Raw genomic sequence first — 16,263 nt, forward strand, 5'->3', positions numbered from 1 at the left:
GGCTCGGTCCTGATCCAGTCCCTGAGCACCCCACTTGGTCCCCAACTTTGTCCTCAGCTGGGTCGCTGGGCACACCACCTGGTTCTTGGTTTGGTTCTGATGTGGTCCCAGAGCACCCTGGGTCCTGATCTGCTCCTCCCTCACCTGGGCTGGTTCCCCAGCACGGTCCCCGAGGCCCCCGGCTTGATCCTTGGCTTGGTTCCGGTCCATTTCCTGCACATCCCAACTCGCTCTTCAGCCAATCCCTGCTTGGTTCTAACCCAGCTCCTGAGCACCCCAGTTTGTCCCCATCTGGTCCCCAAGCACCCTGGTTTGATCCCATCCCTGAGCACCCCAGTTTGCTCCCCAGCACCCAGGGCCCCCAGAACCGATGTGGACCAGGGGGAAGCAGGATTCTTTGGACCAGGACCCTTGGGACCAGGATGCTGCTGGCCTGGGCTTGGGTCATTGTCCCCATCTCCAGCAGCCCCAGCTTTTGGGGTGCAACACACAAGCACCCAGTGCCACCCAAGCTACCCTGGTGGGTCCCCCACCCCCACCCCCAATCCCTCATCAGCCCAGGTGGGTGGGCAGAGGGTGAAGGCTCCAGGTGCCCTCACAGAGCTTTTGGGATCAGCTTCAGTGATTGAGGCAATTTGGGAGGGGTTAATAAAGGCCTCAGGCAGCAGGCATGAGTGGGTGTGGGGTGTAGGGTATAAGGTATGGTGTGTGGTGTGTAGGTAGGGTGTAGGGTGTGGTGTGTAGGGTATAGGGTGTAGTGTGTGGTGTGTGGTGTGTAGAGTGTGGGGTGTAAGGTGTGGTGTGTAGGGTGTGTAGGGTTCTTTGCTGCCTGGCAGGAGGTGACATCCCATGGAGAGGGGACACACCTTTTCCTGAAGCAGCCCTGGGTGCTGCTGTCCTCTGGGCTGTCCCCACAGAACAGGTTGGTTTGCTCTGGTTCTCTGTGTCCCATGGAACGGTCCCCACGCAGGCTCAGGCTCATGGGATGGTCCAGCTGGGGGGACGAGAAGGGCTTGGGGTTGGTGGGTGCCCAGCCGTGGGGCACAAGCACCCTTGGGTGCCATGAGCTCTTAGGGACATGTCTGAGGGGATGTTTTGGACTCCCCCCTTAATAAGGGTTCCTTCTGGCCCCTTCCTCCATCCCACTCCTGCTGGAAGTCCTCAGGGACCCCACATCTCCTGCCCAGCCTCCCTTCTCCCCAGGATCCTCCCACCCCCTGGCACATGGATTTTGCTGGGACAATGGTTTAATGGGGATTTAACCCAGGATGCTCCAGCCCACGTCAGCAAAGGGCTGGGGGGACACAAGGGAACCTGGAGAAGAAATTATTTAGAAAAAAAAAATAAATGCTGTGAGGGTGCTGAGCCCCAGGGTACCCCCAGAAGCTGTGGCTGCCCCATCCCTGGCAGTGCTGAAGGTTGGATGGGGCTTGGAGCACCCTGGGGGGGTGGGAATGGGTGAGCTTTAAGGTCCCTTCCAACCCAAACCATTCGGTGATGGAGGAGGAGACCATGCTCAGCACCCCTGCCCTGCCTCAGTTTCCCCTCTTCAAGAAAAGGCCAACCAGCCCCAAAACCTCTCAGCATCCATAACCATCACCTCCCCTCCCACCCCTTCTTCTCCTCCCGATGGAATGAAAGCCAAGGGCAGCCCCAATCCTGCTGAGCACCTCCCCTGGGCGGGACCGGAGCTGCTGTTGGACCACGGGAGGTTCTGCCGGCACCTTCCAGGCTGCACCATCTCCTGCTGAGCCAGCTGCCTGCTGGGTGATCCCAGGAGAAGGGAAACAGCATCCCTGGGTTCTTCCAAATGCCAAAAGGGAAGGAGGAAACGCACCCCCCACCCCCTCCATCTTCTCAGGGCGCTTCATCCTCCCTCTGCCCGGTGGTTCCCGGATCATCTCCAGCCCTGGGGATGCTCCAGGTTGACCATGGGGAGCAGGACTTTATCTCACCCCTTTTTTTTTTTTTTTTTAAATTTTTTTTACTGGGTTGAAAGCCCACATGGGGCATCCACACCCTACAGGGATCCAGGAATTTTGGGGTCCCCTCCATGCACCCCATGGATCTGGATCCAAGTAGGATGGGAATGAACCCAGAGCCCCCTCCTCCTTTTCAGAGAGGGACCCCCCAGCAGGGTGAGGGGATCCCTCCTTCTCCTGGGCCACCCACCCCAGGGCTTTGGGGGATGCTCGAGGGGACCATCCCCACCCCCTCGATGTGTTGATTGATTTTTCTCTCCCTGCTGGTTATTTAAGCACTTTTTTTTTTTTTTATTCCCTCTACGTGGCAGCTCGAGGTAAAAAAAAAAAAAAAAAAAAAAAATTCACGAGAGAAATGCCAGCAGTGGCTGCTGGAGGGAAGAGCAGAGAAGAGAGGTCTTGGCTTAGCTCAGATCTTTAATTAGAAAAATAGACACAATTTGATAAGATTTTTTTTTTACAAACAGGAAAATAAGAATAATAATAATAGTAATAATAATAGTAATAATAATAATAATAATAATAATAATAATAATAATAATAATAATAATAATAATAATGCCATCACCTTTCCAAAGGGACTGTTAAGCACCAGACTGCTGGATCCATCTCTCTCCCTGGGTAGAAAAGGTCCATGGAGCCCCAGCCCCCCCACACTGGTCACTCAGTACTGGGTGGGGACCTGTGCTGGGTGGGGACCCACAATCTTCTCACTCCCACCCCAGGATCTCCAGGGGGTTGGGGAGATCTCCAGCCCATCTCGGTGGGGATTTGTTTCTTTCTGTCCATGGCTGGTTGGTTTTTTTTTGTTGTTTTTGCTTGCTTTCCTCCTTCCTTGGAACAGGAGCTCTGCAAATGGTTCAGTCCCTGCAGTTTGGAGGTGGCTCTGGAGCTGCCACTTCTCTTCCAGCACCGTGGCATCACCTCTGCTCCCTGGCACGGCCTCATCTGCCATCACCTTCTCCTGGGAAGCTCTTCCCACCCCACTTCTCCTGCAGAATGATCGTGGGGGGGAGGGAGCTGGGGGGGAACACCTGGGGAGGTCACCCCAAGGAAGCTCTTCTCACCCCACTTCTTCCATGAGATGCTCGGGGGGAATTTTGGGGGGGAAATCACCCCAGGGAGGTTTTTCCCACCCCATTTCTTCCATGAGATGCTCAGGTGGGACCTTGGGGGGGAGGTAACCCCAAGGAGGGCCTTTCCACCCCATTTCTTCCATGAGATGCTCAGGGGGAGGAGGAGGTCACTCCAAGGAGGTTTTTCCCACCCCACTTCTCCCACAAGATCCTTGGATTAAACCCTTGGGGAACTCACCCCACGGAGTCTCTTCCCACCCCACTTCTTCCAGGAGATGCTCAGAGGGGAGAGGTCACCCCACGGAGGTTCTTCCCACCCCACTTCTTCCAGGAGATGCTCAGAGGGAAGAGGTCACCCCACGGAGGTTCTTCCCACCCCACTTCTTCCAGGAGATGCTCAGAGGGGAGAGGTCACCCCACGGAGGTTCTTCCCACCCCACTTCTTCCAGGAGATGCTCAGAGGGAAGAGGTCACCCCACGGAGGTTCTTCCCATCCTGCTTCTCCCATGAGATGCTCAGAGGGGGGGGTGGGTGGGTGTGGGAGGGCCCCCTGGTGGAAATGCCATCTCCCAACCCCTGGACTGGAAGCTTCAGAGTGTCCCAAAGGAGAGACCCACGGAGAAGAACCCCAAGCCCTTGAGTTTCTCCTCCGTCCTTGCTTTCTGCTTCAGGTGGACCTTGCTGTGCCTCTTCTTCTCGTCGGAGCGGGCGAAGCGGCGGCCGCAGGTGTCACAGGAGAAAGGTTTTTCCCCCGTGTGGGTCCTGATGTGGGTGGTGAGGTGGTCACTGCGGCTGAAATTCCTCAAGCAGATCCTGCACTGGAAGGGTTTGTGTCCCGTGTGGATCCGGAGGTGCCTGTTGAGCTCGTCCGAGCGGGCGAAGCTCCGGATGCAGTTTTCCACGGGGCAGGAGAAAGCTTTCTCGTGGGGTTTGGGACAGAAGCATTTGGAAGAGCACTTGGTCCTCCGTGGCTTCTTCTTGGGTTCTGCCGTGGCCGTGGGGGGGTTGGGGGGCAGCAGGGAAGGGAGGGAGGAAGAGGTGGGGTGGCCCAAAAAGTCCGTGGGGGGGATGGAGGGCGAGGGGTGAGGATGGAGGAGCTCAGCAGAGCTCAGGAGGCCCGGCAGGACTTCGGGTTGGGCCAAGGAGGTGTCAAACTCTGGCATTAAGGGAGGAGGAGGGGGGAGGTTGTGGAGTTTGGTGTCAGCGAAGTCCCCTCGGGCTTGGAAGTTTTCGGGCTCACAGGGGTAGCCCAGCTGGGTGCTGAAGCAGGGGGTGTCCTCTGGCAGGCCTCCCAGCTCTGACTGGCAGCTGATGGACAAGATGTTCTCCATCTTGGAGCCCGGAGGATGGAACAGCCCCTGGCTGCCCTCCCCAGCTGGGAAATCTTCAGGAGAAGGGTAGCCAGAGGGCAAGTAGGCCTGATGCTGGGTGATGGGCTCCCACTGGGCACAGGAGGCTTTAAACTTGTCCAAGGGTGGGGAAGCAGAAGGCAGCTTGATGTCCTGCTTGTTGTCCAGGAGCTTGGGCTGGAAGAAGCAGTGGGAGGTGGTGTTTCCCAGGGTGGGTTGTGCTGGGAGAGGCTGAACCCCCTCGGGTGTGGGGAAGGAGCTGTAGCCCTGCTCAGGGAAAGGAGCCGGGGTGGTTCCGTTCATCTCGGGCTGGCAGGCGGCGTAAAGGTCCAGTTGGTTCTGAGCCACCTCGGGGCAGGGGTAAAGAGCATCCAGGTGCCTTTGGTGGCCTTCGGAGGAGGAAGAAGAAGAGGAGGTGAAAGGGGAGATGCCCAGAATTCCTGACATCAGGTTGAAGAGAGATTCTTGGTCCTGGGGATGCTCTGGGACCGCCTTGATGAAGAAGCTGCCGGTGTAGCTGAGGGAAGGGGAGGGCTGGGTGCCCAGGAGGGGGTAATCCAGCACCCCACTGCTCATCGGGGTGCCCAGCAGCTCTCCTGGGGACACAGAGGGGACAGTGATTAGAGGGGTGGAGGGGTGTCAGGGCGGGGAGGGGCAGGGGGATACGGGGGCACAGCTGGAGGCTGCTCCTGCGTCACTGCCAGGTCCCCGTCCCGGGGGGATGGCCCTGGGTGGCACCCCCCACCCCCTTTCCCAGCAGGACCCCCCCAAGCCTGGGTTAGGAGGGGCTGTTGAACCCACAGCCAGGGGCTGGGAACAGGCTGAGGGCAGAGGAGAGGGAGATGCCCAAATCCTGGTTGTAAGGATCACCTCTGGAGGGGTCCCTCATCCCTGCCCGGCTCAACCCCCCCACCCCATCCTCTCCCAAAACCTCTGCCAGGTCCTTACCTCCCAGAAAATCGGCCTCTGCCAGAAGTTGCTGCTCAGGCTGCCCCAGACCCTGCAGATCTCCGGTTTTCAGCGCGCAGCTCTCCTCGTACTTGGAATAAAGAGGATCCGGGCAGGAGAAATCCAGAACGTTGAGCATCGCTCCTGGAGAGACGGTCAGAGAGGGCAGGGGGGGGGCCGGGGGGGAGAGGGGGGGTGCTCCGGGAGATGCTGCGGGACCGTCTGGAGGATGCTCCGGGGGTGCTGGAGAAGACAGTCCCGAGGATGCTCCGGGCAGTGCTGGGATTAATCCGGAGGGATGCTGCGCGGTGCCGGGGGGAAATCTAAATGATGCTCCGGGATGCGGGGGGGTTAATCCGGGGGGTGCTGGGGACAATCTGGAGCGGTCCCCGAGGTGCTGGGAAGGAAGGGGGGGAGTTGTGGGATCCAAACGATGCTTCGGGGTCTCGGGAAAGAAGGAGGGGGTTGATCCGAGTTGCTTGGGGCGATCCGAATGATGCTCCGGAGTGCTGAAGGGATAATCCGGATTTGGGGGGGGCAGGGGGGGTGTGCTTGGGGCGATTCGAGGGGTGATCCGGGGTGCTCGGAGCGATGCGGGGGTGCTCTGGCTGGGTGCTGGGGGGGGGATGCTGTGTCCCAGGGGGGTGCTCAGGCTGGGTGGGGGGGGGATGCTGTGCCCCAGGGGGTGCTCAGGCTGGGTGCTGGGTGCTGGGGGGGGGATGCTGTGCCCCAGGGGGGTGCAGGCAGCAGCAGCAGCAGCAGCCCGGGCGGACTCCCGGCTCTCCCTCCCCGCCACCCCCTTTATAGCCGGAGCGGGGCTGCTCCGACCCTTCCGCCGCAGCCATTTCTGGAGTCCCCAGTGAGGCTGCCGTGACGTAAATGCCCATATATGGACTCAGGATGTAGGCAAGGGAGTCCCAATAAGGAAATCTCTCCCGTGACGTGCTGCCCCGGCCCCCCCCTCCCTTCCCCTCCCCCTTTTCTGTGTGTTCCCCCCATCCCCCCCCCCCCTCCCCCTCTTCACGCTTCCATCTCTCTCTTTTTTTTTAATTTTTTAATTTTTTTTTTTAATAATAATCGCGATATTTCTACCAAACCGCTGGTGCTGGATGGGAGGGGGGGGTGTCCGAAGCATCCCCTGCAAGCCTGCATCCCCCCCCATCACACCGCCTGCACACCCCCCCCCGCATTGCACACGCATGTGCACACACACACATGTGCAAGCTCCACGCGTGTGCACACGCAGGTTTGCTTCAGCTTCCAGCTTTTTCCTGCACTTTTCCAGATGGGAAGGGGGGAGATGCTGGGCACCCCCCCCCGGGCTCCCCTCCCGACGTGGCTGCTCTGCCAGATTTACATCTCCCCGGGCTCTTCTTAATCGCTTCCTGATATTTTTTATATTTATTTTTTCCCCCACCCGTGAATGCCTTTTGTTGTTCTTGTTCCTTCTAGAAGCCTGAGAGGTGCTGGGTTTGCTGTTCCCCCCCCCCCCCCTCCTCCTCCCCTTTCCCTGCCTGTTGTTTTTTTTTGGTTTTTTTTTCCCCCGATACTTTCTCCTGGCATTTTGCACTCGCTTTGATTCGGGAAGCGGATGCCGGGCTCCTCCTGCCACGGAACAAGAAGCCAAAATTTAAAAAAAAACGAGAAAAAAACAAAACCCCCCCCCCAAAAAAAAAACCCCTACAAAACCCGGAGAAGCTGAAGGCTGGGGCCAGCTCCCTCGCTGTGTTTCAGTCATCTGAGTTCATGGCTCCCACCCAGCCCGGCGGGTGCTGGGCACGGGTTTGGGCTGGGAGAAAGCAGCTCCATCCTGCAGATCCCACCAGCTCCTCGTTGGCAGAGAGGACCCAACCCCAGCAGTGTTTTCTTGGAAGGTTCCCCCCGGGATGGTGCCCCCAGCACCCCCCTGACCTCCCCCCCTGAGCTGTTTCCCTGGGGTGAAGCCTCCAGTGAAGCCAAGCCTGGAGGTTGCTGCTTTCCCTGCTTGGGAATTCCCAGGTTTCCGACATGGATTTGGAGCCCTTCCTGGATGAGCAGTGATGCTTTGGGGAGCAGGTTGCCACCAGCACCCAGCTGGATAGGGAGGGAAAAGGTTTTCCCTGTTGGGTTGGGTTCAGATCCCCCTGGAAAACCCATCTCTCGGGATATTTTGGGTACAAAAGTGCTGTTTCTCCCTGCAAGGTGGGCAGTGGGAAGGTTCACCCCACCATGGGGGCTGCAGGAGAAGGTTGTGAGATGCCAAGGAGCTGGAAAGGAGGAGGGGACCCCTCTGCATCCACGTCCATGGGGCCAAAAGGTGAGCAGGGCCCTGCTCTGGTGCTATTCCTGGCTCCCAGCAATGATTCAGGGTGGGAAAATCATCCAAAAAAAATGTCCTAGATGATCTCTGGAGATCCCTTCCAACTCAGGGACTCTGAGAAATCACCCTGTGGTGTGTCTAGCAGCTCTTCCCCACCTTGGGGCCAGGCTGCTCAGCACCTGGGTGGTGTTGAAAGGGTGAGAAGAGGCATCAAACCTGGCTGGGGGGTCAGGGAACGAGCTGGGAGGTTGGGGTTGGAAGTGAAAGAGGGGATGGAGAGAGCTCCAGAAAATTCTCAGGATGTGGAAATGGGGAGTGGGATCTGATCACTCACTGGTTCTCATCTCCCAGGAGCCCAATGGGATGGCCAAAAAATGAGTTGCAGGCAAGTCAAAGGGAATCCTCAGCCCTGCAGTGCTCGGTGCTTCAGGACATCAAGGGGACAAGGGTGACAAAGAGGTTGAAAATGACCTGTCTGGGGCTACCAAACCCAAGCCCACCCTGCTGCCTGGCTGGGCTGCTGGGTGTTGGTGGGATAACACCAGTGGATGGACCACAGGGTGGTTGCTTTCTTCTTCACCTCTCCTTGGTGAGATGGACCCAGCAGAGCTTGGTGCCACATCTTCCTGGGATGTCAGCCCTTAGGATGTGTCTCTGAGCTGGAGTCCAGATCCCTGCTCTCCCAAGCTGTGCACATCCCTGGGATGACTGCTGCCTGGACAAGCAGCTCTCCATTTCTCCTGGAGATGGAAAAAAGGTGGGGACCTTTTACATGATGCCATGGGAAGGTCCTCTGCCACCACCACGGGGCTCCTGGAAACCTCTCTCCATCCCTTGAAGATGATCCTAAAAGAGTGGTGACATTTCCACTCCCCAGCCATGAACACCAGCAATTATTCCCTGGCTTACAGACCCCTGGGAGTGCTGCTCAGCCTGGCAGCACATGGGAGAGGTGCTGCCTAAAGCCCCCTCTTCCTCTGGATGGAGGTTTTTCTTTCTTCTAAGCTTGAGAAGAGTAGAAACCTGACTGTATTTAAAACAAACCAAGAGTCTCCAGTGCCCCTCTTGGATGGCAGTGTCCATGGGAGGAGCCTGGAAGTGACACCACGCAGGAAGGAATGGGCAAACGTGATGGTGAGCACAGCCAAGCTCCAGGAGGATCAGGTGCTGGCACAGCCTTCTCCTTCCCAGAAGGGCACTTGGCTGGCAAGGAGGAGGGATAACCTTCCCTGGAGTCCAGTGTCTTGTCAGAAAAGAGATGAGGAGGAAATCCATGCAGCAGCCAGCTCCTTCCTGGGGAGGCACAGGAGCTGGGGCTCAGGTTTTGGGTCCCTTCCCTCTTTTTCTGGTTGCTGGGATGCTGTGGGAAGCTTTGCTTCCCAGAACCACAGACTGGGTTGGCTTGGAGGGGACCTGCAAGATCACCTTGTCCCAACCCCCTGCCATGGGCAGGGACATCTCCATCCCACCCTCTGCACCTTCCAGGTGGTGGTGGGAACATCCCTGGGGCAGAGAACGATGACCCAGAAGGAAGGGGCAGGTTTTGCTCCAGTGATGCTGGAAGCCTGAGAGATCTCTGAGCTTTCTGGCAGGGCTCAGGTTGCTCAGCCCCGAGGCTGCCCATGCCCACAGCCCTCCAAGTGTGCTGCAGGCTGCCAGCCTGGGACTCCCCCTCTCAGGGCCATCTGGAACCAGCTGGCACCACCAAATGACCCCTCCAGCAGCCAGGTGAGTGTTTGCTTGGCCAGCTCCTTGCTGGCTCCTGCTGATCCATCCAGGGTGGAGAGAGTCCAGAGGAAGGGCATGGAGCTGCTGGGAGGGCTGGAGCAGCTCTGGAGCCAGAGGGAGAGTTGGGGGTGTTCAGCCTGGAGATGAGAAGGATCCCATGGGGAGACCTCAGAGCACCTTCCAGTGCCTGAAGGGGCTCCAGGAAATCTGGGGAGGGACTTGGGACAAGGGCCTGGAGGAATGGGATGAGGGGGAAGGGTTTCAGGCTAAAAGAGAAGAGATGGAGAGAAGATCTGAGGAAGAAATTGTTTGGGGTGAGGGTGCTGAGCCCCAGGGTGCCCCCAGAAGCTGTGGCTGCCCCATCCCTGGCAGTGCTGAAGGTTGGATGGGGCTTGGAGCCCCCTGGGCTGGGGGAAGTGTCCCTGGATGATCTTTAAGGTTCTTTCCAAGCCAAACCAGTTTGGGTTTCCATTAGCTGCCTCTTCTGTAGTGATGGGTAATTAACATCATCCATTTACCCTGGGCTGTGGGAGGGGTCCCTGCCCATGGGAACGGGTGATCTTGGAGATCCCTTCCAACCCAAACCACTCTGGGATTCTATGATTCTCCAATGCCACCTTGGTCCCAGGGGTCACCTTTTTGCTGACCACCCCTCCACCTTCCATGCATTCCAAAAGGACATCAACCTCCCCCCCCACACACCTCCCAGTTTCCCAGTCTGTGCTCCCAGTCCCAGCTGGAGCATGTAAATCAAGCCTTAATTCTTCTGTCCCAAGTTCCTCCCCTGGGTTTCATCTTTGGAGGCTTGCTCTGGGGTCTACCCTATAATCTGGGGAGATTTTGGCACAAAGTTGGGTTCTCCCAGGACCTCCAGCCCTATTTAAGGGAGAAGCTACCACGGAAAGGAGGAAAATAAATCCTCTGATCCAGCAAGGAGCCAGGGGAAGGGCTGAGGAGCACTTTCCCCACCCAGGTTGCAGAGGAGGGAGCCCTGGGGCCTCTGGGGAGGGCAAGAGATGAGCAGCACTGATCTGAGGCTGGAATTCATTTTTCCAAAGGGATGGGCTGAGGATTGGTTCTTTGGCACCCAATCTAGGGAAAGTGTCTTCCCCACGAGTTTTTCTCCAAGCTCCCAAATATCCATGGCTCAGGTATCTTCTGCAGTTGACCTGATGCCCAATATTTAGTATTCCTCAGTGGATTTTTTTCACTGTCTAACTACTTTTTTGAACCCTTAGAATCCTCTGCCCCATGAGATGAGCTCAGGTTTAGGAGGAGCAATCTCTCCCTCCCTTCATTTGGGGCACATCCAAACCCCCCCCTTTGCAGCTTCAGAGGAGCCTCCAAGCAATGGGTGTGTGAGCAAGAGATCTGCTGCCTGCTCACCTGGGGTTATGAATCCCCTCCTCCTGCTGATCAAAACCTTCTTGTGGTGGTGGAAAATTCCCTGCTGGTAACCCTAATACCTCCCAAGGGTTTCCAGTACCACCTCGTGCTACACGTGAACCCCTGCACTACCTTTTTTATAGCTCCCACCTCTGGGAGCAGAGCATCTCCTTTAAACCATCCCCAAAATCACCCCACAAGTCAGCCACAAAGTCTTCTGTGAACCACCCCAAACCAGGGCACTGAGGTGGAGAAGGGAGGAGCATCCCAAAAATCTTGGAGGGGCTTCAGAGGGTGGGAGGGGGGGTGGGTGGCAGTGGTGAGCAGTGATTTCTCCTGGGACAGCCCCTCAGTGGGTCACCTCCCAGCTGCTGGAGCTCCTCTTTGTGTCCTTCACCACCTTCCTCTGATTCCTCCAACCATCTCCCATTCGAGGACAACTTCTAGAATGCATCACTCAGCATTTCCATGGCAACTGGCATGGCACCAGCAGTGCTGGCTCCTTCCTATTCCTGGTGCCCTGGAGAGGATGCTCCTGGGCCAGAGGAGACATCCCAGAGAGGCCAAGAAGATCCCCACCACCTTCCAGCTCTGCTGCCAAGCCCAGGGGGAGAAAAGGGTGGTGGTGGGATGCTCTGAGAACCTCTCCTGAAGAGCAGCTTTCCCCAGGTGGCCTCAGGAGCTTTCAGCAGCATGTGAGGCTCTAGGAAATGTCTGCTAAAAGAGGTTGGTTTGGGGTTTTTTTGTTGTTGTTGTTTTCTTTTTTTTTTTTTTTACCAGGCAGGAGGGAGGGATCACTGGATGGAATTTCAGACCCTGGGCCCAAGAGGGTGGATGGTTATCTCCCTCCAGGTCTCATGTTGCCTGCTTGGTGATACCAGCTCTGCCAGCCCCCCACATTTACAGACAGCTCCTTCTCCTGCTTTTTACATTTATTTTATTTTTATCACAAGCAGAGAAGCTTTGGGGCAAAATCCCTCAAATCTGGCTGCTGAGTTCCCCTATGAAAAACAGGATGAGGAAGTTGGGGCTGTTCAGCCTGGAGAGGAAAAGGCTCCAAGGGGACCTCAGAGCAACCTTCTGGTATCTGAAGGGGTTCTACAGGAAAGCTGGGGTGCTTTGACACAGGTGTGTGGGGAGATGATAAGGGAAAACAGATTAAATCTTGGAGAGGGGAGATTTAGGTTGGACACGAAGATAAAATTCTTGAATTTGAGAGTGGTGAGACACTGGAAAAAGTTGCCCAGAGAAGCTGTGGCTGCCCCATCCCTGGCAGTGCTGAAGGTTGGATGGGGCTTGGAGCACCCTGGGCTGGGGGAGGTGTCCCTGCCCATGGCAGGGGGTGGGAATGGCTTGGAAATGGAACTGCCAGGGATGGGGCAGCCACAGCTTCCCTGGATAACCTGGGCCAGGGGCTCAGCACCCTCACAGCAAAGAATTTCCTCCTGAGATTTTCTCAATCTAAGATCATCTCAGTCTCCCCTTTTGCAGCTTGAAACCTTTTCTCCTCATCCCATCCCTCCAGGCCCTTGTCCCAAGTCCCTCCCCAGCTTTCCTGGAGCCCCTTCAGGCACTGGAAGGTGCTTTAAGGTCCTCCTGGATCCTTCTCTTCTCCAGGCTGAACACCCCCAACTCCCTCAGCCTGGCTTCATATTTTGAAACACTTTCCTATTTTTAACTAAGGCATTCCTTGACCCAAATCATTGGGAAAAAAAGCCTGGAGTGAAACATTGGGACTTTTATATTTGACCAAGAGCTTTGCACAGGAGCTCAATGCTCCCAAGCATCCTTGGGCTCTGCCTTCCTGGGGCTGCTGGACACCTCAACCCCCATGGAGATGAAAACTCAGAGGGTTCTTTCCCTCCTCAAGGTCCTCTCTGCTCAGCTCACAGGGTCCCACGGGTTCTATCAGGACAAGCAGAGGTTCCCAGGGTACTCAGCAGCCTCCATGTGCCAGGGACACGTGTCCCAAATGCCACGGGGATGTTGTTCCCTTTGCCAGAGTGTTGTCAAACCTGGAGGAGAGCTGCCTTGTCATCACAGCAAGGCATTAATTAAGGATCCATTAGAATAAAATCCCTCTTGGGAAAGGTAAGGAAAGCCAAGCTGGCTGGAGGAGGGAGTTCCCTTGCCCAGGGGAAAAGGAGAAAGCCTGGAGGTTGCTTCATCTCCACCCATCCCTCCCTCCCTGACCATCCAGCTGCTTTTGAGACCCAGTTTTCCAGTGCCCACGGGGATTACTGGGAAGTGGGGTCGAGCCTGGGCAGGAGATGAGCTGTGGAGTTAAAGGGGATGAATTTGCTGCCAGCAGTGAGAGCAAAACTGGAGCCAAACCCCTGCTCCCCACAACCCTCCTTGCTTTTCAAACCAAATCCTTGGCAAATCCTGCCAAGAGGGGACACACAGACACCTGGGTGTGCTCAGAGATGGATTCACCCAACAGAGATGGATTCACCCAACAGAGATGGATTCACCCAACACCTTTTCATTTGCTTCCTTGACCATGCTCCCTGGTCCCTTTCAGGAAAGCTTCCAAGAAGGCAGTGAGATGCTCTCCAGAACCATTCAGCAGAGCAGCCTGGAGATTTATTAACTCTCCTCTCCTGGAATAAAACCATCAGCCTCTCCACTCAGCTTTCTCTGCCATCCATCCCTCCTCCCAGGTAAATTTTAAAGGCTGTCACCATCAGCTGCCAGTGAAGGTAAATCCACCCATCCCCTTCTGAGTCCTTGCTGGTGGTTACAGGATCTCAACTCGAATCCAAAATTCAGGAATGAAATGATAAGTTTTGGGTTTTTTTTTTTTTTGTTTGTTTTTTTTTTGTTGTTTTTTTTTGTTTGTTTTTTTTTGTTTTTTCCATTAGTATTAATAATGTTAAACAAACATAATGGCATTCATGCCAAAATGTTGGAAGTGCATGGCAAATCATGGGACTCTCTGAGTTCATGGCTCTGCTCTCTCAGTAATTAATTAGGAAAAATAGGAAATGCAGTGGGGTTTGTAAATCACTACAAGTTCTGTTGTATTGTTCAGCTCTGAGAGGAGGAGAATTTGCCATCTCATCAGGAGAAGTTTCACCCTAAAATGTACATGACTGAGGGGTTTTTAGCTCAGAATACTTGATGTATCTGAATATCAGATATCTGAATATCAGAATATATACATCTGACCTATATCTGATCTATATCTGTATATATATTCTGTATCTGAATATCAGAATATTCATGTTCCTACTCTTAATAGTACCTTCAGCTGCATTTGGCAGCCAATTCCTACAGCTTGCCAGGATCTGGGACACAAAAAGGGAATATGGGTGCTGTTGGATGTCCCCTTGTACCTTCCTCTGGCCATCCCTCAGTGGTCACTGCCCAGGGATGAAGCACATGGATAGATTGGCCTCCAGCTTATCCCAGATTCCCAGCCTGGTTTAGGTTGGGAGAGACCTTCAGGATCATCAAGGGCTGCAGAGAATAGAATCATGGAATCATTAAGGTTGGAAAAACCCTCTAAGTCACCAAATCCAACTATCAACCCAACACCCCCATGCCCACTAAAGGCTCCCCTGATGTGGTCTCCAGCAATTACATCCCACTTCCCTCTAAAAAAGAAAAAAACAAAAAAAAAGAAAAAAACCCAAGGGAGAGAGCTCAAAGGAGGAAGTTTACAACAACCTCAACAAGCTGTGGCATTTTTCCTGCCGTCAGGTTCTCTGTTCAGGGGTTTCTATGGAGACCTGGCACTGTCCTGGCAGGCAGCTGATTTTTGTGTGCCAGTTATATTTATTTTATTTGTCAGCCAGCCAGGGTGGGACAAGCCCTGCTCTGTCTGTTTGGAAGAACACAGGATTCCCAATGGATCCATTGGGCAGAGCCCTGGGCACCCAGCAAGGAGACATTTGTTTTCTGCTAACACTTTCTCATAGGATTTCCTTTTTTTTTTTTTTCTGTTTTTTGTTTTTTTTTTTGCAGCTCTTGGACAGGTCTTCTGCAGAGAGAGGAGGGTCCTCACAGCCTGGAAGAACCTCTGGTGTAAAGCTGGTTCCATTTGGATGTCTTGGGGCTGTGGAAATGTGGGATGGCACAGAGCTCAAAGCTTTGGGTGAGTTGTTGGGGATGGAGGGACATGTCCCATGGATTGGAAGTGGGGTGTCCCTCCTCCCAGACAACCTCTGTGCTTTGAGAGAGAGACACTGGGGCAGTGACTCCCTGCAAACCCCCCTGGAACACCCCAGTTGCAGGTCACTGGTGATTTCTGGGCTTGTTACTGGGAAATGTTACTGGTTACTGGGATGGAGAGAGGATGGAACCATTGCCAGGTGGTCCTGGAGGGCAGGGGAGGATGTTCAGGACTTTCTCCTTCTCTTGGGTGATTATTACCTCTTCCTCTGCAGTCAGGGCAGGAGGGGATTAATAATACCTGATACTTCTCTGAGGTGTTCAATTAAATCCCACCCTGTTTGGAGGAACGTTTGGAATGTTTGTGTGAGGCTGTCAGGTTTCACTTCCCCCTTTCTCCTGTTGAGGTTCATGGGAAAAAAAAAAACCAAAAGAGGCATTATATTTCCATTTGCCATCAAATCCCAGTGCCAAGCCAGTCCCTGGAGCCAACCAATTGCCACAAACCCAGGAGCTGGCTCACAGAACTGGCTGGGGTTGAATTACTCTGCCAGAGAAGCCTGAAAGCTGAGGTTTAAAACTCCCCAGAGATGCTGAAAATCCTTCCGTGCTCTTTGCCAGAACGTCTGCATTCATTGGCACTGTCCCCCCCACCACTTGTTTTATCAGGATTAAATTGGAAGGAAAATTAGGAAATGTGATGAACATCAAATGCTTTCCATCCTTTTCCTCCCCAGAGGTTATTTCCTCCAGCAAGGCAAACACAAGCACAGACCTTGGAATCTGGAGTCATCTGAGGCCCCTCCTGACGTCCCCAGGAATGCTCTGCAGGACACCCCTGTCCTGGGAATTGTGCCCTTCAGAACTGAACTCCATTTTAGGAGGGAATCAACCCAAAAAAGCAGGTGTCTCCTCTTGCTGAGGAGGTGGGATTCCAAGGCCTTCTAGCCCAGGTAGGTTTTGTTTCCCAGCAGCAAAACTCGAGCTCGCGTTGGGCGGATTTCCGAAGGAGCTTCTGGAATCTCAGCGGAGTGGATGACAAAGAGATAAACAGAGGGCATTTTGCTTCACAGATGGAAAGACACAGAAATCATGCTGATAAAATTACTGAAAACTGTGACACACCCACAGCACACAGGCTACCAGATTTTATTTGAGGGTTTTTTTTAATTTTTTTTTTTTTTCTTTTTTTTTTTCCCCCCCTGCAATTCCGGGCGCTCCTGTCACCCAAAATGACAACTAGAAAAGCAACCTGAGGGGATGCAGCTCCTTCCTACCACTTTACGTCCAAGAATAATGATGTGTGTTGGTTCTGGGGAAGTGTGCTGAACCAGCCAGAGTGATTCAGAGTGGTTGGCAAAACGGGGGAGTTAGTCACT

The 16,263-nt window shown here is 54.6% G+C and overlaps 1 protein-coding gene and 2 long non-coding RNA genes across 3 annotated transcripts; 1 reads left to right on the forward strand and 2 right to left on the reverse strand.

The window, feature by feature from the left end:
- Positions 1-3,506: 3,506 nt before the first annotated feature.
- Positions 3,507-5,494, reverse strand: EGR4 (early growth response 4). Its single transcript, XM_071752987.1, has 2 exons — positions 5,356-5,494; positions 3,507-5,003 (listed from the first exon to the last, which is right to left on the reverse strand). The coding sequence occupies exons 1-2, from the start codon at positions 5,492-5,494 to the stop codon at positions 3,649-3,651; spliced, it is 1,494 nt and encodes a 497-aa protein (XP_071609088.1). The 3' UTR covers positions 3,507-3,648.
- A 1,188-nt stretch (positions 5,495-6,682) lies between these two features.
- Positions 6,683-11,526, reverse strand: LOC139800210 (uncharacterized). The gene is made up of 3 exons (XR_011727646.1): positions 11,130-11,526; positions 8,235-8,394; positions 6,683-6,960 (listed from the first exon to the last, which is right to left on the reverse strand). It is a non-coding gene; the product is annotated as an uncharacterized lncRNA (long non-coding RNA).
- LOC139800209 (uncharacterized) lies at positions 11,138-16,063 on the forward strand. Its single transcript, XR_011727645.1, has 3 exons — positions 11,138-11,494; positions 13,293-13,470; positions 14,738-16,063. It is a non-coding gene; the product is annotated as an uncharacterized lncRNA (long non-coding RNA).
- Positions 16,064-16,263: the final 200 nt, after the last annotated feature.

The sequence above is a fragment of the Heliangelus exortis genome, chromosome 10 (assembly GCF_036169615.1).
Source record: "Heliangelus exortis chromosome 10, bHelExo1.hap1, whole genome shotgun sequence".
Lineage (NCBI taxonomy): Eukaryota > Metazoa > Chordata > Aves > Apodiformes > Trochilidae > Heliangelus > Heliangelus exortis.